This window comes from Lontra canadensis, unplaced genomic scaffold (assembly GCF_010015895.1).
Source record: "Lontra canadensis isolate GAN:19392208 unplaced genomic scaffold, GSC_riverotter_1.0 scaffold99, whole genome shotgun sequence".
Lineage (NCBI taxonomy): Eukaryota > Metazoa > Chordata > Mammalia > Carnivora > Mustelidae > Lontra > Lontra canadensis.
The window spans coordinates 990,391-1,012,501 of NW_022631093.1; the positions used below are offsets into that span (position 1 = coordinate 990,391).

At 38.7% G+C, this 22,111-nt stretch overlaps 1 protein-coding gene across 5 annotated transcripts in view; it reads left to right on the forward strand.

Moving 5' to 3' along the window:
* Positions 1–22,111, forward strand: part of CDC42SE2 (CDC42 small effector 2) — a 115,423-nt gene that overhangs the window by 87,756 nt on the left and 5,556 nt on the right. For all 5 annotated transcript variants that reach the window (XM_032837715.1, XM_032837711.1, XM_032837714.1 and 2 more), the window contains one exon: positions 21,172–21,273. In XM_032837715.1, the coding sequence (XP_032693606.1) occupies positions 21,172–21,273 (102 nt within the window). The remainder of the gene's footprint in view (positions 1–21,171; positions 21,274–22,111) is intronic.

Sequence of the window (22,111 nt, forward strand, 5' to 3'; positions counted from 1 at the left end):
ACTTAATAGATGAATTACTTAATAAAAAGGCAATTATCCTTATCTGTTGAGACATGAAAAATATCCCTACTTTTTAGAAAAGTATTGCAGAGGACTGATTAAAATGTTTCCTGATGGGGCGCCTGGGTGGCTCAGTTGGTTGGGTGACTGCCTTCAGGTCAGGTCATGATCCTGGAGTCCCGGGATCAAGTCCTGCATCGGTCTCCCTGCTCGGCGGGGAGTCTGCTTCTCCCTCTGACCTCCCCTCTCATGCTCTCTCTCTCTGAAATAAATAAAATTTTTTAAAAAATTGTTTCCTGAGACTATTTTATGCCCTGTCTCAGGAGTGGCCACCGTGTTTCCTCAGAGTCAGCTGCTTTGGCGTGTGGTGGTTTGTATTCCCTGTGTACTTAATATCCTGAGGAGAAAGCTGAATTTGTGTAGATGTGCTTAAAGACAAGTTAGAAAGGCTATTGACATGAGGATAGAGTGGAAAGTTTTTGCCCTTAACCAGTCAGGACGCCCTGGTAGTTAGTGTCCCTAGCAATTCATATGAGTTCAAGTTTGGAGATGAGTGGGGGAAGATAGTAGAAAGCCATTTCTTTTCAGAGGTTAGAATGCTTTTATAAGTTTGTAAATGTTAGGTTTTTTTGCTTATTGCTTTTCTTAAATTGATCTTTGTTTAGATTGGAGTTTTTTTACTCTATTCCTCAGAGTCAGCAAGCTATTTCTTAGCAAGCCATTGATGATTGCTGCCATCTTTTGTTACTTAAAAGGGGGTAACAGTGGGACATGCAGGGCAGGGGTGGCTCATTTGGTTAAGCTTCTGACTCCTGATTTTGGTTCAGGTCATGATTTCAGGGTCCTGGGATTGAGTCCCACGGGGCTCTTCTCCCTCCTGCCCTCCCCCTGCTGTGTGCTCTCTCTCTCTAATTAAATACATCTTTAAAAAGGGGGAGAACAACAGCAAAGGTAATAAGTATTAAATGTAGACAGTAGGTTATTAATTCCATGCACCCATCTTTCAGCTTCAACAATTTCATTTCTTAAGTGATTTTGTTTATCTTACTTCATCCACTTTTGCCTTTATTATTTTGAACACCACTACCAAGTATTACATACTTCTATCCATAAGTATGTCAGTATTTATTCCTGTAAATGACTGTTATTTAGCATAACCACACTACTTTTACACCAGAAGATCAATAATTTAAAAGTTTATTTTACATCTAAACATACAGTATAATAATTATGAAACAAAATATTAGGAAGAAAATATTACCTAAATTAAGAAATGGGGCATTACATCCTAGAAGCTTCCTAATGTGCTTTCCAAATACACCCCTACTCCAACAGTTGGAGGCAACACTACCTTGGGTCTTAGAGTAATCACTTACATCTGTTTTTTTATTTTACCATCTATGTATGTATCCCTAAACAGTGTAATTTAGTTTACCTATTCTAACTTGAAATGAATGGGGTTCTTCTGGATGTAATTTTATGTTTTCTTCTTTAATTCAAATATTAACTTTCTGAGATGGGTCCATGTTGATCCAGGTAACTAAATTTCATTTTTCTTGCAAATTTTCTTATATGACTACACCATAATATATTTATCCACTATCAGCCTTTTGAAAATCTGAGTTGTTAGCAGTAACCTTCTTGTGCCTTTCTGTGAGTGTGTTGTCTGGTGAAATACGTATTTGAGTTTCTTTAGGGTATATACGTAGGAGTGGAATCGGTGGCTTTAAAGTCTAAGGGCAGTAATTTTTACCATGCCAGACCAAATTATTTTAATTTGTTGTTTTAATTTGTTGTGGTCAGTTTACATTTCCACCAGTATTTTGAGGGTCCCATTGTTCCATATCCTCATGAATATATGGTATTGACAGACTTTTACATTTTTATCAGTCTGGAAGAAAAGTAATGGCATCTCTTTGAAGTTTTAACCATGGTGTGTTTTCTTGGATTTTAATGTAAGGGAATGAAAAGTAACCTGACTTTTTTCAACTCTTCTGTTGGGAGCCTCAGGATTATACACAGATTAGAGATTTCTTAAAATAGAATTCCCCAATTCAGCTCTTGAAACTTTGTTCATCAGCACATTCTACTTTTATTCTAGGATAAGATCACTTCTCTAAGTGTACAGAAAAGACACATTTAGATAGGGGTGTCTGGATGGTTCAGTCGGTTAAGCATCTGCCTTTGGCTCAGGTCATGTTCCCAGGATTCTGGGATCCAGCTCTGCAGCAGGCTCCCTGCTCAGAAGAGAATCTGTCCCCCCAACCCCACTTGTGCGCTCTCTCTGACTCACATGCTCTCACTCTCTGTCTCAAATGAATAAAATATTTAAAAAAAAAAAAGAGATACATTTAGATAAATCTTAAAAATACTACGAAAAGGAAAAGAAGAATTTTTTGTATGAACCAGGAGGGGAAAAAGCCCATTGTGGTCAAATAATTAAAAAGTATGTATGTATATGACAAATAATCCATTTTTTTTCTTTACGCTAGTTAGAAAATCCATATCCTTATGTTCATAAAGAAAGTCTTCCTCATCTAGGAGGTCATGTTAAGTAATGTGAGCTTATATTAACTAGCTACTTATAGGAATACTGAAACATTTCTTAAAAGGTCTGTTGTTTGCAAATCAGCTGACCACATCTGGGATATTGTTAGGTTTATTTAGAAAACGTGTCTTCATTTATAACTTGTGTCATTTGTGTAAGTAGTGTGAAAGTCTGTATCATTTCATTTATTTGAGAGAGAGTGTGCGTACGTGCTCATAAGCGGGAGGGAGGAGCTGAGGGAGAGGGAGAAGCAGACTCCCTGCAGAGCAGGAAGCCTGACTTGGGGCTTCATCCTATATCATGACCTGATCATCTAAGATCATGACCTGAGCCGAAGGGAGATGCTAAATTGACTGAGTCACCCAGGTGCCCCAAGGTTGTAAATTTTTAAAATGGCTAAAATAAAGGCCCTTCTAAAATAGCAGCATAAGTTTTATTTTCTTTTACTGAATCTTAGGGTTTTTTAAACCCAGAAAACAGCAAGAATGGAGAAGAATAAGTCTTTATATGTCTAGAGTTAGTGTGGATTGGGTTCTGATTCTCACATTGTCTTGGTATTATATACAAACAGGAAAGAAAATAATAATACTGTTAAGGATCATAAATTTTATTATTTTAAAAATTTTTAAAAAGTGAGTATACCAGGCAGGTAACAAGCTATTCACTATTGTAGAAAAATGAAGTGTTTATACAAATCTTATGTACTCTGTGATGAAAGGAGAAATTAGAATTTAAATATTTTCTGGAACCTCATGCTATAGTGGTATTGTAATAATTATCTGGGATAGATACTTATGTTTATAGTATATTGAACATTTTTAGAAGCACTTCTTAAGAATATGTTTCTCACTGATAGAAAAAACCATTCTGTTTCTTATCCTTCTCTACTTTAAACTTATTTGTAGGCTCCTGGGTGGCTCAGTCAGTTAGTTAATTGTCTCCCTTCAGCTCAGGTCATGATCCTGGGGTCCTGGATTGAGCCCTGCATTGGGCTTTCTGCTCAGTGGCAAGGCTGCTTCTTTCTCTGCCTCTCTGCACTCTCAATCTCTTTCTGTCTTTCACTCACTTTCTCTCAAGTAAATAAACAAAAATCTTTAAATCTTTAAACAAAAACTTGTTTGTAATGGGTAGAAAATATTACAGATAAGTTTTAACAGCAGCAGATTGTAAGATCTCAGCTGTTATCTCCTTTAAGTCCCGAGTACGCTGAAAGGTACTAAGGTCCCTTAGCACAGTTGTACATAGTAAAAATTCTTCTGATTTTTTAGATAAGACATTTCTGGTACTTAATATTCCATTTGCTTTTGTACAATGAACTTTCTTTTAGTTCATCGAAAAGCAAATTTTCTGCTTAAATTCCTCTGTTTTAGAAGGTAAGGTGTTGTTTGTGATTTTTCTGTTTTTATTTGTGAACTGAAAGTAATTTTTGTACAGACATCTAGTCAAATGCTTTTTTGTGCTGACATGCAGATTTGGAAACTCTCTTAACTAGTAAACTAAGGTGAGACTAATGAGTTAATGGTAGAGCCTTTGCATTTTACGATTGGTTTACTTTTTAGTGTGTGTTTCCAACTTATATCCAAATGGAAATGAATAATGTATTGGATATGAAATTGAATTATGAAAGTATGCAAATGCACATCAGTAGTTTTAATAAGATGAAGTCAGCAGTTCCAACATTTTAAAAGGCTATCCTTACCATCAAATGTTAATTATTATCTACCATTTTATAGACCTTCTTAGTTCAAATACTTTCATATATATTAACTTAATGATATACATATCTGTCATTTTCATTCCTTCTGTCCTTCTTTGTATGGTTTTTTTGTTACTGCAGTGTCTACCTGGGTAATTTCCTCACTGGGATCTTAACATACACAAGTACTTCTGCATGTACTCATTTATGAATATATTCAAAAGGCTTTAAAATACTGGAAAAAGTATTAGCTGAGTGAGTTCTGCATATAGATTAAGTAAACAGAACTTTCTTTTCATTTAACACAGAAAAGCTATTACTAGGTACCATATTCTTGACTACTTTAAGAACAGGTAAAATTAGTAAGGAACATAAGAACATAAGAGAAATTTGCTTTCAGTAGTAGTCAGCTATGGGAAATTGATCTCATTTTTAGGAACCCCAAAGTTAAGGGTAGTTATGAAAAAACAAATTCCCCCCCCTTTTTCTTATGATATCTGGATTTCTGGGGGGTTTAGAGTTGTTCAGATCAGGGTTTGAATTCCAGTGCCAGTACTTACTTACTCTTTGACTTTGAGGAGATTAAACATTTGCAAATAGGAATAATGATAGGAAAAATAGGAGTAATAATCCTAACTCCTAGGATTGAATATATTAAAATAGATAATAGGTTAAGTATGTCAAATAAGATAATTTATGTAAAGTGCTTAGTGTAGTGCCTGGCTTACAGAGTGCTCTTATAATAATGAATGTTGAGTTGATAAATTGTGGGTTCCTCTCATTTAGAAACATTTCTTTCTGCCTTTTCTTGTTTTTATCTCCATTGATTATTTCTAAGTATATTGTATTTGAAATGAACAGGATCTTTCAGGTTTGAAAAGTTGGTCTCTTGCCGCAAGTATTTTGGCTTGGTTTGCAGTTACTAGGAAGAGATATCCAGTTGCCTAACTTAAGATGAGAATGTTGGACTTCCTCACACACACTTCCCCCATTTCTTTTCTCCTGAAACCCACTTTACACCACATTAAAGGAATTTAAACAAAAAGGTATGAACAGATAAAATTCACAAAGAGAAAGAGGTTAAAGAGGTAATTACCATGGAAGAGAGATAATAAAAAGTGGTTGATAGAGTAGGAATTGGCTGAGTGACAGCCACAACCTAGTTGCCTACAGAGGGGGATTCTGACAAGAAGCAGCCTCATGCCCTGCTCTTTAGAATTCCTTCAAGAATAAATTACCAAAGTAACAATACAGGAACAGTTCCTGAACTGAAATAAATAAATAAAATCTTTATTTATAATAAATAATAAAATAAATAAAATCTTTTAAAAAAATTGGGGGTCTCCTTCAAACCTCTCATCTGTTACCAACTGCAAAATTTATAGTGAAAAGGGGGAAAGGTTAGTTATCTATTAAACTCTAAAGGGCAAAATAAAGAGGTCTCTACTTAGGATTGGATTTTGAATTCATTTTCAGTAACCCACCATTGGTAAATATTTCTAGCATGAAATACCCTGCCTTTTGGTACTTTGAGAGAATCCCTTGCTTGTAACTCTAGCTGGGTGATATGTAGTGTGGCTCTCATCTTTTATTGAAATGTCTCCTTAATATAAGCCCTTTGACCTGAGGGCTAGTGCTGGCATTCCAGTGAGTGTACCAAGATCTAGAAACCAGAGGAACAGAATTATCACTTATTGCCCCAGAGTAGAAGATATAGTATAACTTGTATACTGAAAAGTCTTACTATTTTTGGAAGTTTTGACCTAAATATAAGAATATGGAATTTAAAGTAGGCTACTAGTTATTGAAGGGCAGATTTTTTTTCTTTTTAAAAGATTTTATTTATTTATTTGACAGACAGAGATTATAAGTAAGCAGAGAGGCAGGCAGAGAGAGAGGAGGAAGCAGGCTCCCTGCTGAGCAGAGAGCCCAATGTGGGGCTCCATCCCAGGACACTGAGATCATGACTTGAGCCGAAGGCAGAGGCTTTAACCCACTGAGCCACCCAGGCGCCCAGGGCAGATTTTTTTTTTAGTCTCTGCAGTATATCACTTTTGGTTTCTCTTCACTTTGCACCTAACCTATTAATGGGGTGGTTTTGGGTTATAATCTTACCAGACTTCCACAGGTGGTTCTATCAGCTGTATTACTAGTCATGGGAAAACTGGATCTGGCTTCTTAAACTTCTGTATCTTGGGCCTGGGGCACTGTTCTGACCCACCTCTGTCGCTTTCTTGATTCTTGGCACATTAGTTTCTTACTTTCTGACTAGAGGTGGGTGTTTTTCTTCATAGGAAACATGGTTGCCCTCAGCTTCAGGTTTATCATCTCAGTTTAACAACCATTAGGAGCAAAGGGCTTTTGCCTGCATTAGTCCTTCCCAGTGAAGGATTCTGGCACAGTTTGTGTTGTATGCACATCCTTGGAATCAGGGTTGTGGGCTATTGTCATTGGCAGCCTATCAAAATCGTATGGTTGGGTTTGGGAAGAGATGACTTCCTGAAAGGAAAGGAAGGAGACTGGTGTTTCCAGAACAAAAAATACGCAGAAAGAAATGGCATGTGTCCACTATAAAGATTTGTATCTATTTATGCACAAGAATAAATCTCACTTGGTCACTTTGGATATCTATTATTCTTTCTAGTAAACATGTTAAAAAACTGCCTTAAATAATTTAAGAACAATAAAAAATTATTATTGTAAGTCTGGAATACCCTAAGCTACTATATGAAAAAAAGAAGTTACCCAAATCAGTAGAATAGGAGCTAAGGGTATGAAATTGTAAACACAACTCTTGATCTTTTGGTAAATGGTAGCTTTACAGTCAGAAACTTATATCTGTTTACCAAATACTGAAATAAACTTGGAGACTATTTTACATTGACAGAATAACTGAAGTGAAGAAGTAAAAGAAGACTAAAGATCTAATGCTAGTTATATAACTTTGGTAGGGTTTTAGCAAAGCTAAGGTCTGGTAAGCTCTTTTGACTTTTGTGCCATATTTAATAAATTTTGGTATGAAAGATAATAAAAGATAGAGGCCTCCTATATTATCTTACACAATTTATTCATATGGTTTTCACCCCCTTTCCCTTAAATTTCTAAGTGTTGTGTCATTTTGAACAGTGTATTGAAACTCATTAGATACATGTTGATGGATTAATGGGTAATAAAATCTTGTGAGGAATCAGATATTTTTGTATATTTTAAGTGACAATAACAGTGCTTGTTTTTCCAGAGTTGCTTTTTTATGTCTGATTAGTGAAAAAACTTTTCTTGCTCTATTTTGTTTTCCTTACTATTAATAGAGTATAGGGCGCCTGGGTGGCTCAGATGGTTAAGCGTCTGTCTTCAGCTCAGGTCATGATCTCGGGGTCCTGGGATAGAGTCCTGCATCGGGCTCCCTGCTTATTGGGGAGCCTGCTTCTCCCTCTGCCTCTCTGCCTCTCACTCTTTCTCTCTCATGAATAAATAAATAAAATCTCTGTCTCTCATGAATAAATAAATAAAATCTTAAAAAAAACAGAGTATAACATACTATCATTTACAGACTCTCTTCAAAGTTGGTCTGACTCATCAGTAAAAGGGCTCATGGACACAGATGGGAGATAGTAGATTGGGTAGGTCAGATCATCAGCGATATCTGTAAATAGGTTTTTATGACCTTTGTATAGTCATCCTGGTATGCTTATGATTTATCAAATCATTATTCAAATAAAACCGTGACTCACACTGGAAGTGTGTTGTAGAAAACTTGGTTAGGGTCCACAGGTAGGGAATGAAAATGGTTAGAGGTAATTCTTAGGAGAGAACAATGGAGCTATTTCCCTCTGTGAGATTGGGATAGGCTCTTCTCTTCCCCTACAGTTTTGAGATATAATTGATATATAACATTATACTTGTTTAAAGTAATACAGTGTAAAGGATTTGATGTACATATATGCAGTTGACCCTCGAACAGTGCAGAGGTAGAGGCAGATCCCCCACATAATCGAAAATCCATGTATGACTTTTGACTGCCTTAAGACTTAACTGCTAATGGTCTACTGTTGATCAGAAGCCTTACTGATAACATAAATAATTAACATATACTTTGTATGTTATCTGTATTATATATTGTACCTTTATAATAAGGAAAAAAGAAAATATTATTAAGATCTTTAGGAAGAGAAAATACATTGATAGTACCATACTATATTTATCGGACAATCTCCACATATAAGTGGACCTGCACAGTTCAAACCCCCTGTTAATCAAGGGTCTGCTGTATTGCAAAATGATTACCATGGTAAGTCCAACTAATAGCCATCACCTCATATTAGCTACAGATGTTTGTTTCTGGTGATGAGAATTTTTAATATCTACTGTTTCAGCAACAGTCAGATACACAATACATGATCATTAACTGTGCTGTACACTGGGTCATCCACCATGCTGCTCTGTAGTACATCTCCAGAACTTAATATCTTGTAACTGGCAGTTTGTACCTTTTGACCACTTTCACCCATTTCCCCTACCCCCCTAACCTGACTGCCTCTGAAAAACTGGTATGTTCTCTGGTTCTGTGAGTTTGTGTTTTTTTTTTTTTTAAGATTGCTTATATAAGTGAGAACATAAGGTATTTGTTTTTTTCCAACTTAACTTCATTTAGCATGCCTTTCTTCCAGGTTCACCTATGTTGTTGTGAATGGTAGGATTTCCTTCCTTTTTAATGGCAGAGTAATATTCATGTGTATGCATAATACATCTTTGTGTTCTGTTCCTCCATCATCAGTGGATGCTTAGGTTGTTTCCATGCCTTTTGGCTATTATAAATATATTGCAGTGAACATGAAGGCACATACCTTTTGGAGCTAGTCATATTGTTTCCAACAAATATATAGCCAGAAGTGGAATTGGGGGATCACATGGTAGTTTTAATTTTTTAGGAACCTCTGAACTGTTTTCTATAGGAGCTAACCCTAGTTAACATTCTCACCAGCAGTGTGCTAAGGTTTCCTTTTCTTCCCGTTCCTGCAAACATGTGCTATTTCTTGTCTTTTTTTTTTTTTTTTTTAAAGATTTTATTTATTTGACAGAGATCACAAGCAGGCAGAGAGGCAGGCAGAGAGAGAGGAGGAAGCAGGCTCCCTGCTGAGCAGAGAGCCCGATGTGGGGCTTGATGCGGGGCTCGATCCCAGGACCCTGAGATCATGACCGGAGCCGACGGCAGAGGCTTTAACCCACTGAGCCACCCAGGCGCCCTATTTCTTATCTTTTTGATGGTAGACATTCTAAGAGGCATGAGGTGATACCTTACTGTGGTTTGAATTGCATTTCCCTGATAATTCCTAATGTTGAGTACCTTCCCATTTACCTGTTGGTCATCTATATGTCTTGTTTAGAGAAGTATCTGTTGAGATTCTCCACTCAATTTTTAGCCAGGTTGTTTGTTTTTTGGCTGTTGTATGAGTTCTTTATGTATTTTGTGTATTAGCCCCTTATATATATATAAGTTGCAAATAATTTGTTTCATTCTATAGGTTGCCATTTAATTTTGTTGACAGTTTCCTTTGCTGGGCAAAGGCTTTTTGGTTTCATGCAGTCCCACTTATTTTTTATTTTTATTGTTTTTCCTTTTGGTGTCAAATGCAAAAAATTACTGCTAAGATCAGTTTCCAAGAGCTTATCCCCTATGTTTTTCTCTAGGAGTTTTATGGTTTCAGGTGGTATGTATGTATGTATGTATGTATTTATTTTTAAAGGTTTTGTTTATATTTATTTGACAGATAGGCAGGCAGGCGGTGGGCGGGGAGCAGGCTCCCTGCTGAGCAGAGAGCCCAATGCGGGGCTCAATTCCAGGACCCTGAAATCATGACCTGAGCCAAAGGCAGAGGTTTAACCCACTGAGCCACCCAGGCACCCCAAGTTGTTTATTTTTAATGAGAAAAACCATTCAGCCTAATGGCTTTCTAAGTAATTAAAAAAACAAAGATTGTCGGGGCGCTTGGGTGGCTCAGTGGGTTGAGGCCTCTGCCTTCGGCTCAGGTCATGATCCCAGGGACCTGGGATCGAGCTCCACATCCAGCTCTCTGCTCAGCAGGGAGCCTGCTTCCTCCTCCTCTCTCTCTCTCTGTCTGCCTCTCTGCCTACTTGTTATCTCTATCTGTCAAATAAATAAATAAAATCTTTAAAAAACAAAAAAAAACCAAAGATTGTAATATTTTATTCAGGGAGTATAACAGGTGAACAAGTGAGAGTATAATTCATAGACTTGAGCAAAGGTCAAGATACACTAAGTGAGAGTTGGCCAGAGGCCCTGAGATTTGAAGGCAATATTAAAATGTCACATTCTGCTATTCAAGGTATTAGCAATTGAGTTCTTGTGTTTAAAGTGCTTAGAAATGGGCGTGACATGTAGTAAGGCTCTTAAGTATTAGCCATTATTCATTTTAAAATATGCAGCTGTAAGTCTTTAGAGCCACTGCTTCTAAACCATGGAGCCATCAGCATCACTTGGACTATTGTTAGACGAGCAGATTCCTGGCCTTTCCCCAACACTGCTGGATTTAAAATTCTGCAAGTGGAGCTCTCCAGCCTGCATTTTAACAAACTCTCCAGGAATTCTGATGTGCACAAAGTTTGAGAACGACTGCTATTGAGGTTCTACCCAATCTAAAACCAAAATAGTGATGCCAGTTGAGCTCTATAGACAGCATTACTGTGAGGCAGAGGGGGAAAAAAGCCATCAAATGAGGGATTTTTTGCACAGAAATTAAACTCCACTAGAATTTGCATTACCCACCTCCCCCTTTAAACGTGTTCCATATAAAATAGGTCCTTGAAAAACACTTGGTCTGGATACTGGATAAGACCAGTAGGTTTTGGAAGACTGAGCTGAAATTGTTTCTTCATGAGCCATTTATCATACAGCAGCCATTTATTGTCTATTTTTTGTCAGGCACAGCTATGGTCCTAGAAGAATATGTACTATGGTAGGAAAATCAAACTACAAGTAAACTGTTTTGGTGTTTTAAGTGCTGTCATAGAAATATGAGCCTTGTTCTCTGAATGCTCAGATCATGGATTAATCAGTGACCACAATTTACAAGACTGAGTTCGAGCTGGGTCTTAAGGAGTGATAGCCAGTTGCTAAGTGGAATAGGTTTGGGGTGAGAGCATTGGTGCATTACTACTGTGAAAGTCGTTTCTGTTTTTTGTGTGAGCGAAGACCCACTTTTCCTTTTCTACAACGAATGTTAAATCCATTTTTATAGCTTTTGTTATTCTGTTTTTTTCTGTTGAATGAACTGGACGGACAGTTGGAGGCCCCTCAAAGTCACCTCATGTATCCAGGGAATCACTGTCAGTAGTCTCATAGAAAAAAGTAACTATTTTCTTTAGAAATGCCTGTTGCCTAGTCATACTGTCAATATTTCAAAAAAATAAACCTACTTGAGAGGCTCTCAAAGTTTGTTTTTGGTGCCCTTAACACTTGAGTAACATTTTTCATGGCACCTCTAGGCCAAGAGAAATTCTTTACAGATTTGGTAACTAGTTTTGTGCAGACAACGTAATAAACACTTATGTCCTAACATTTTGGTCGACTTTAAAAATATAACAAAAGAAAAATGAATTTTTTTCCCCTTCTGATACAATCAGGATGGCTTACAGGATGTGGGTGTTAGGTATTATGTAACTCCTCAAACCATGGAATCAGAATGAAGACCACTACCCTCTCTTCTAGTTCCATGTTATCTTTTGTACAGTACTTGGGTTCTTATCACAGCACTCCAGAAAGCACCGCTTTGCAGACATGTGCTGTTAAAAAGAGTGGGTGCTGTCATTGTAGCTGGAGTGGAGGGCTGCAGGAGCACCTAGCTCTAGCAGTCCCAAGCAGACCAGGTCTGGCCATTTGCTGCTGACAAAATCCACAGACAGCTAGAAGAGTGGTGGTAAAAGGAATTTATTTCAATGAGTCCCAGCACTGGGAGGACAGTGGACTAATATCTCAAATACCGTCCAAAGTCCCGAAAATGTCTCCAGGTTTATGTAAGGAAAATGTGGGAGAGAGGTTGTTGAGTTCATGCACCGGGTGGGCAGTGAAGGTCAAGTTGACCATTGTCTTACAGTCTGTTAGGAGGGTCTTGCCTCTTCAGGGCAGTCCTTAGTGCTTAAGGGAGTAGTTTCCGTTCTGCAGGGTCTTTTGCTTGAGTTAAGAGATAAACTGGAAAGAAGAACTTAATCAATGAAAAAGTACTCACTGGAGTCCCAGTGTTGGTAGCTGAAGTTCTTTCATGATATTGAAATTTTGAATTATCTTGCTTTACTAGTTCACACAGTATCATACATAAGTATCATTGTGTTTCCCTCAAATTGAATATACTGTGTGGGGCTCGTGGATATTTGCTGGGGATCATGGGTATATTTGATAAAACACATAGGCTGGGATATACTTTGTCTAGGTCACCAAGTTAAGTCAGTAGCGTATCTTTCTTTTTCAGTTGTTCATTTACTTAGGCTGCCCTGGTGTAAGTGATTCCTGTCTTACAGCCTAAAGGTACCAGCTTTTTTCACTGCCCCAAATGGCAGGCACATTAATTTTTCTTGTAAGTTTATTGGTTTTTTTTTTTTTTTTTTGTGATCTTGACGCTGAACATGTGGCTTAAAACTCAAGACCCCGAGATCAAGTCACATGCTCTTTGAGCCCACCAGGCACCCTGGCATATTCATTTTCTATTCACTGTGTCCATTTCTAGAAGTACCTACCTGTGCTCTTACCTAAAGCCTCCTGTTACCCTGTGGAACCTGGCCCTGAATTGCTCCTCAGTGGCATGTGTTTGTGCACTAAATTGCCCAGACAGAAGTCCTAGAGGAAGTTTGAACTTTTAAGTTAAGTGATCACTTAAGTGATAAAGTAATCACTATTTTTCTAGAAGCTCTATTTAGTTAATATTCAAGAAATCTGAAGGAGTTGGTGAATTTATTTTATTTTGGGGGGAGCGTTTATATTACTGCAGAAATGCATTCGAAAAATTATGGCTTAAAAACATGAATTGTTGAGGCATGTGGGTGGCTCAGTCAGATGAGTGTCCAACTCTTCATATCAACTCCAATCTTGATCTCAGGTCATGAGTTCAAGCCCTGTGTTGGGCTCCACACTGTTATTACTATTACTTCATAAATTTATTCATTCATAAAAAGTTCTTTTGATGAATTGCTGTACATTATGTACTGGGCCTTGTGGATTCACATTTTACGTGGCAACCTATATAGGAACACATCTCCCATCCAGGGGACAGTTTAAATCGAGTGTGAGATGCCAGTTTACTTTGGTAGGTGAACATGTGGTCCCGGAATACTGAGGGGCCATAACCCCAGACTCAAGGGTGTAAGGGAGGCAGGACTGAGTTAGTGAAATTAAAGGCAGTCGGAAAGATTCTTCCAGGAGGAGTACTGGAAGAGCACAGTGTATGTAGGAAACCTGAAATAGCAGATGAAAGCTTAGAATGCTTGAAGGAATGTAGTTAAGTTGGCAAGAAAGACAGGATTTCCATAGGCTCTGGAGTTTTGAATTTATCCTGGAAGTTTTGGGAAGCCATTGAGTGATTTGAAATGGATGAGTAACATGATCGGTTTTGTAGTTGAGAAAGGTATGTCTAGATTTACGGTGAAGCATTTTGGGAGGGGAAAGGAGGTTGGAAGCAAGTTAGTGAGGGGCTCCTGTAGGGAGGCAGGTAAGAGGCTCAGGGGCCTGAAATAAGGCTTTGACACTAATGTGGGGACCGAGAGAGGAAGTGGGCTGACTCCACAGGATGTTTTGCTAATTGGATGTGACCATGTGTGAGGGAGAAGACGCAGTGAGTGAGGGACAGCCCTCTAACCTGACTGGAAATACTGGCAGAAATGTTGTTTACCAAATAGGGACTGGAGAGGGGCGTGGGCTTCACGAAGGTTATGTATTCAGTGTTGGACTCAGGAAACCTGCACGTCCTCTGGATTTGTCAGTAAGCAGTTGAATGTACAGTCTCAAGCCCAGAAAAGTAGAAAACAGGCTTAGTAGTCATCACCATAGCCTTAATAAGATGTGCAGGAGGGAAGAGGAATGTTGGTTTACACAAAATAAACAATAGCACAGAAATGGAAGTAGTAGGAGAGAGAAGTGAGAAACCTGAGAAGAGGGATCTGTTGGAAGGAGTAATTCTTTCTCCAAATGGTATGTTCCAGGGTGTTTTCTTGTTTTTTGTTTTTTGTTTTTTTTAGGATTTATTTAGAGAGTGTGTGCTTTTGTGCACCTGGGGAAGGACAGAAGGAAAGAATCTCAAGCACACGCCCCCCTGAGCTCGCCGAGCCTGCCATGGGGCTCGGTCTCATGACTGAAGCTGAAATCAAGAGTCAGACGTTTAACAGACTGAGCCATTCAGGTGCCCTTTCCGTTTTGTGGGTTTTTTTTTTTTTTAAGATTTTAAATATTTATTTATTTGACAGAGATCACAGAGAGAGAGGAGGAAGCAGGCTCCCTGCTGAGCAGAGAGCCTGATGTGGGGCTCCATCCCAGGACCCTGGGGTCATGACCTCAACCAAAGGCAGAGTCTTAACCCACTGAGCCACCCAGGCACCCCCTGTTTTTTGAAATAAATATTTGACTAGTAATTTTAAGGTTTCATAACAAATGCCTAGATGGATATAGTTATCATTACAAGCCCAGCATCAGTTCTTCCCCTCCTCTGTGATACAGGAGCCATAGTTGAAGCGGCTGACCCCTTGCTCTTGGGGACCCATGATGAGGTCTGTGCTGCTCCTCAGCGACTGCCTGTCCTTCAGCAGTGATTGGTTGGGTTCAAGAGTTTGGCTCAGGGAAGACATTCTCTGGATGAGAGGGGTTGTTTCAAGACAGGGCTTAGGACTCAGATGCCAGGAGAAGTTTGTGGAGACCTCAGGGGAAATTTGCCTTGTTTTTTATTTTTTTTATTTTTATTTTTTATTTTTTTTTAAAAGATTTTATTTATTTATTTGGCAGACAGAGATCACAAGTAGACAGAGAGGCAGGCAGAGAGAGAGAGAGGAGGAAGCAGGCTCCCTGCTAAGCAGAGAGCCCGATGCGGGGCTTGATCCCAGGATCCTGGGATCATGACCCGAGCCGAAGGCAGAGGCTTTAACCCACTGAGCCACCCAGGCGCCCCCGCCTTGTTTTTTATAAAGCACTTTTTTTCTCTATGTCTGTAAACACAGATGGAAGGCCTTAGATTGCTGCAACTCTGTTGGCTACTAGCCTGAGACTGAAACTGACAGGAGGGGAGAGCTGAGAACACTGCAGAGAAACCTTGTGGAAGCTCTGAGTACACCAAACACCTTGCCACTGGGCCTTACTGCTTAAGCTGTTTTTTTTTCAGTTGTAATTTTTTTTTTTTTTTTCAGAGAAAAAATTTATGCGATGGGAGTGCATGAGTGATACAAATGAATGGCACAAACTAAATTGATGTTGTAGCTGTTAGCCAAATACTGTATGGTAGCTCTGCAGTGTAGTTTTCAAAAACTTAAAATATATCTTCTAATACTTTTGGGAGGAAGACAGGAAGTAGGGAATGATGTTAGAATTGTATCAGAAAGAATGAGGACAAAACTCAGTTCTGGTGGAAATCAGAAAAGAGATGAAGTGTTGATGATTCATTCTCATATCAAACAGTTTTTACTTGTAAGCAGTACTTGTTAGGTTTTTGTATAAAGGTGTAAGAGTAGGAGAGAACTCACATCTTCTTAAAAAACTTATTTTGAAAAACTCATTAGGAAAATTACCAAATATACACAGAAATAGAGGGAAGAGGACCCCTCCCCCCAATCCACGTACGGAGCACGCAGCTTCAGAGAGTTGTCATTGGAGGGCATCCTCTTATACTGTCAACTCCTTCCCCTAGTTGGAGAATGTTAAGCAAATTCTGGACATCACATTTCATCCCCAAATACTTCAGTATGGGGCACCTGGCAGGCTCTGTTGGTAGAGCGTGCGACTCTTGCTTTCCGGGTCATGAGTTCGAGCCCCATATTGGGGATAAAGATTACTTAAAAATGATATCTTTTTTTTTTTTTTAAAGATTTTATTTATTTATTTATTTGACAGAAAGAGATTACAAGTAGGCAGAGAGGCAGGCAGAGAGAGAGGAGGAAGCAGGCTCCCTGCTGAGCAGAGAGCCCAATGCGGGGCTCGATCCCAGGACTCTGGGATCATGACCCGAGCTGAAGGCAGCGGCTTTAACCCACTGAGCCACCCAGGTGCCCCTTAAAAATGATATCTTAAAAGAAATTTTCATTATGTATCTCTAAGATTAAACCACTTTACTGAGGGATCATTGACATTGAGTAAATACGAAGAAACATTTTCCTTAATCTTATCCCTAACCCAACTAAAATCCTTGACCTTATGTAGAATAATAGTATTTCAAGGATGGCAAGAATTATTCAGAAGGTTGACAGTCTTAATAGAGTACCCTATAAAGACCAGAGTGTGTTTCCAGGAAAAACGATGACTCTGCTACTGACAACAGTTAATACGCATCAGAGTGAGTGCACCATTTCCTGTTTTTCTTTGCAGAGGCCCAACTCTGGAATTCCCCTTGTTTGCCCATGATTTAAATCTTGTCTCTGTCTTGTATTCTTAATACAACACACCATAGAAGTGTCCTATTTTTTAAGTGTCCGTAGTGACTGAAAAATAGTACATTTTTGTATTTTGAAATATGTAATTATACTTAGCATCTAGGTTAATAGTGTTACAATACAAACCCAAAGAACATCCTAACCTGTGTCTAGATCTGTCCTTTGTACCCTCCCTGGAATGTTACCATGTTGATGATCATTTTACTTTCAGACTCTTTCACTGGATATTACCAGAAATTAACCTTTAGATCAAGTCTTTCTCATCTTAAAGGGAAAAATTAAGTCCTCTTTTCAGCTCAGCCCATTCTTTCTTGTCCTTATCCAGATAGATGGCCAGACTGTGTCCAGTTGTGTTCGATGTTCCATTTCCTGCCTCTTGCACACTCGTACGGCTCCTCAGAAGTCCTCCACTCTTACCCCTCCATAGGCATTCTCTTCAGTCTTTATCTGACCTCTCACCTGCTTTCAGTTGTGTTTGCCTGAACCCTCCATGACACCTTGAAGAGATCACACACCTGATTTTCCTCCTTCCTTTCAGGCTTTTTTTTTTTTTTTGATGGCTAATTTTTCTCCACTTGATGGTGGGGTGCACTTTCCTTCTTTATTGTGCTGGTGAGACTTGATTTCTTTTGTCAGAATCCTATATCCATGTATCCAACTTGCCCTCTTGATAACTTTACTTGGATGTCTCAGACATAACTCAAAGTCAGTGCGTCTTAAGCGCTTTCATCATCTTCCTAAAGCTTGGCCCTCTTCCAGTGTTACCTGCCCCTGTGAATTGTGTACATTCTTCTCGGATGGGAAATCTGTGCATCTTTCTTAACTTACGCTGCTCCTTACTTCTTAAATCTACCTAGTTCTTTCCACCTCAGCTGCTGTAATTGAATCCAAATAATCTCTTTCCACCAACATTACTGTAATGACTTCTTTGGCTCCTCCAGCCTTCCTGCCAGCTGTATATTGTGGACTGGACTTTAAAAACCAACTTGTCATGGAGCTTGTGGGTGGCTCAGTCTGTTAAGCATCTGACTTCTGCTTTTCCCTCTCCCTCTGCCCCTCCCCCATTCGTTTTCTCTCACTGCCCCCCCCCCAAATAAATCTTAAAAACAACAACAAAACCTGTCGTATTATTAGGGAAGAAACCTTCAACCTCTGTACTTTAAATTGATGTTAGATTAATAGCACAAAGAAACCTTCCAAAATCAAAGGGGAAAGCCTCTTAACTCAGTGAAGTTGAAGTTAAAACATATTCAGTTTTCAGATTTACAAATTATCTGTCCTTTCACTTTCAGTATGAGAGTAGTCTCTGTTGAACGTCCTTCCTTAGTATTCAGAATGTTTGTTATAGTCTTTGATTTTGATTAACCACCTGATCCATTCATTACTTTGAGGAAACATTTCTGGTGAGTTGGGTAGTGCCTGGTGATGATTTCTCTCCCAACATCTTGCTTCAGTAATTCAGTTGTTAGAATAAATCATTTAGTGTGGAGATGTGGGCTAAGCGTAGCCTTTTGCTAAGCCCTGAACACACCATTCCAGAGGAAATTATGAAGTTAGAACCTGAGAAGTTTCTCCTCTATGTTCATAGGGCAAGGGATGGTCAAGACTCCGAGTGTCCTTAAAGTAGATCTTACTCTCTGAAATGTTCCCATCCCTTAACCTGCATGAGAGGGCCCTCCGGCTGAGCCATGTGGAGCTGTCTGACCTATAGTGAGTTGCACAAGGCCTTAGGAGGAAGAGTCTGCAGGCCCGTAGATGCCATTAACCCCTGGAACTTCACTGCTGTCCTTTTTCTTCAACTGGAGGCGTCCACCCTTTCCTCCTGTGTGGAGAGTGCCAAGAAGCTAGAAGTCCTTCTGTCAGTCAGGGGCCTTACTGGGGAAGAAACCCCAACAATTTGTCTGGCCCAGGAATTGAGACAATTCTTATATTTTTGATGGTGAAGATACATTTATGTGCCTGGATATACAACTTTCTAACAAAGCAGATTCAGTGGACGGTAACAATATTAGCCAAGAAGAAAATAGGCACAAAACTATTAGCATCTTCTTTCCTTACCTTACTCCTAGAAAAGAGAAGGTAGCTTTGCTTCTTATGGCTCATTTATGCTGTGTTATCTTAGAAGAGAATAGTGTGAAGGGGAAGTACACTGAATGGACTGGGTAGAAACAGATAAACTGAGAGTCCAGGGGAACCAGCACACTGCTGGTATGGGTGTTCCTAGTCAAAGGATGCTGTGGGTGTCAGGTCTGTGCTGAGGGGCATGGAGTCTGAGGTACATTTAGGGCACCTGAAGTAGCAGTGAGTAAGAGATAGCAAGAAATCCGTGCCTTGTGCTGACAAATAGAACAATTGAAGAACATAGACAAAGTTCTGGATCCTCTCTTGGTTTTCTGACACTTTCTTAACCTGAAATTTTTCTAGAATCCTAGGGAGAAGGGCCCCAAAAGAATGAATTTATCAACCCTTGAACAAGGGGCTTGAAGTAAATGAATGAGAATATTTTGCTCCTACTGTTACAGACTATAATTCATATAGTCAAGCATTTTGAAAATGGAAACCTGTAATACAAATTCTCAGAAGAAAAAATACTGCAGTGATGTAATTTCATAGCAGAGCTTCTGAAAAAATAACTGTAATTGAAAAATAGTCTGATGTAGCTCCTGCTAAAAAAAAATAATTTCTAGAGCTGGGATCTGCTCCCCGTTCCCGTGAGAGAGTGAATGTTCACTGAAATGGAGCTATCCTTGCTTTTTTTGTGCACTGTGTGTAGTGGCTTTCATGCTGCAAGGACAACCGTGCAGTTGCAGCTACAACACATGGAATGGCCTCTTTACGTCGTGGTCTGTAAGAAAAATTTGTGGATTTCTGAAGAAGATCAACTAAAGTTAGTTTTCAATACAGCAAAACTATAAAGAGAAATAAAAATATTAGATAAAAATACCAGAAAATTGGAAGATTATACAAACACACACACACATTCTCACACACAATCTACTGTTCACCTAAGAGTGAAACAAATTGCACAAATGAACACAGGAATGTTATAAAAACATAATAGAAAAAAACTTTTCCAATATGTAGGAATGCCTGTGTTCAGATAGACAGGGACACCACCTGCCAGGGGAAGCACCGGATGGAGAAACTAGCAAACTTGGAGAGAACCCACTCTCTGCATGAACATAAATATTTCTAAGGAAAAACTTGGGCTTCTTAAGGAATTCTGAATAGCATCTGTAAAGCTAGAGGGTGGCCAAACAATGTACGCTGGCTTCTGAAATTAATATATGAGCTCCCCATTTTTGTAGCTTTGTATAAGATTGTATTTTAATCCTGAGGTGGTGTTACTTGGGTCTGTCTTGCTAAGTGTTTAGGATTTACCAGCATTTCAGTTGAGGTAGACACAGTGTAATTTCTGGAGTATATTGTTCAAAGGGAAGTAGCAGCATTGGTGTTGGGACACTGAGCCATCTGTGCAGTGTCCCCTCTCAGATCACAGTATCTAAAGGGTCATGGAAAACATGGGACTGATTTAAGATAACCTTTGTCTCTGGAAAGATCTCATGATCAGTGGAACAGTAGGATAAGGAACTTCCTCTAATGAGAATGCGCATATTGGTGGGGCAAGGATTAGAGCTAGTAGCAGAAGTTACTGTGACAACAGCATTCTGTACCCTGTAGGAGGTGGTTGGCAGAAATTAGGAGGGGTCATTAAGCCCCAGCCTAGTAGACTGAGTTTGGATAGGGTTTCGTTCCCAGCCATCTCAGACCAGAGGAGAATGAACAGACTGTTCATCTCCTCCAAACAAAGCAGCTGATTCATTCCAGTGTGGAATGGTTGTGGGGGTATAATCTAAGTAAAAATAATCAAAATAATGTCAGTTTGTTAATGAAAGCTAGAAAGTGATGTTAAAATCAATGTTCTATTCAAATCACACTGTATTCTTCGCTAAGCATAAGGGTCACTGGTGATAATTTTACAGTTACCTCTTTTGAAACAGTAAAACCCAAATAGTTATTATACAAATAAGTCAGTGGCCAAAGCTAGGCGAAATAATGTATTTTAAGTTCTAAATGATAGCCTGTTGTTTTGCTTTACCAGTCATTTTGTGTGTGTGCGCGCGCATATGTCTCTCTTGAAGTAATCTTGATAGTCCCAAGATGTTGGGATCCTGATGTCCTGGGGAAATTGTACTGTGGTCATTAAAATCATTCATCCCCAGTAAATAAACCCAACAGAATAAGCATGTTGCTAATAAAAACATTTCTCAACACATTCTTTCCTGTATTTTAGAAAAGGCGCCGGCGGATTGACCGAAGTATGATTGGAGAGCCAACAAATTTTGTGCACACGGCTCATGTAGGATCGGGAGACCTATTCAGTGGAATGAATTCAGTAAGTGTATTGGTGGAAGATGCAAATGGGTGTTGGGGTGTAGACTTAGGTCACCTGTATGACAGCTACATACATTCCTTAAGATTATACAGCACTCAGTGAATTTGTAGACACTGAATATAAATACATAATATGAGCAAAGAAGAAAATGAGCAGTGGAAAATTAATCTCTCCTCTAACTTGCTATTATTTCTACCTTTCTCCTGAAAAAATACTGAAAAGGAGTTGAGTTTACAATGATAGTTCTATCCCTTTGGCTCTCCTGACTCCTTGCAAAGGAATGTGAATGTCATCCTTTTAGTAATATTTAATTTCTTCTCTCTTCAATTAAGTTGCCTTTTGCAAACATTTATTGCATTTACTTTATAAAAGACTAGCCTTTTCTTGATATTAGAATGTTTGTGATTTATTCATAATTAATGTAAATACTTATATGTATTTGCTATCTTTTATAGAGATTTCAGTGAATTTCAAAACATAATTTAGATTTACTCACTTGAACATGTGTACGCCTTAATGTTCAGCCAACAAAACAGTGCTCTGTAAGATAAGCACTGCCAAGTCAGGGAGCCCTTCTTTTCGTCCTAAAGTAATAAGCTACAAAGTATCGAGAGCCTCTTTCCCCCAAATGTAAAGTAAACTGATGTGTCTAAATGACCTCTAAAGTGTTTAGAACCAGAAAGTCAATAAGGCTTGTATAAATATAGAATTATCTATTGTATACTTGTTTACTGGGCAGAATTAACAAAAGACTTAATAAGAGCTCAGAGACTTTTAAAATAGGTAGATCATATATCCTGGATACAGCAAGAAGTTTGTCACATCAGTTACTAGGTGA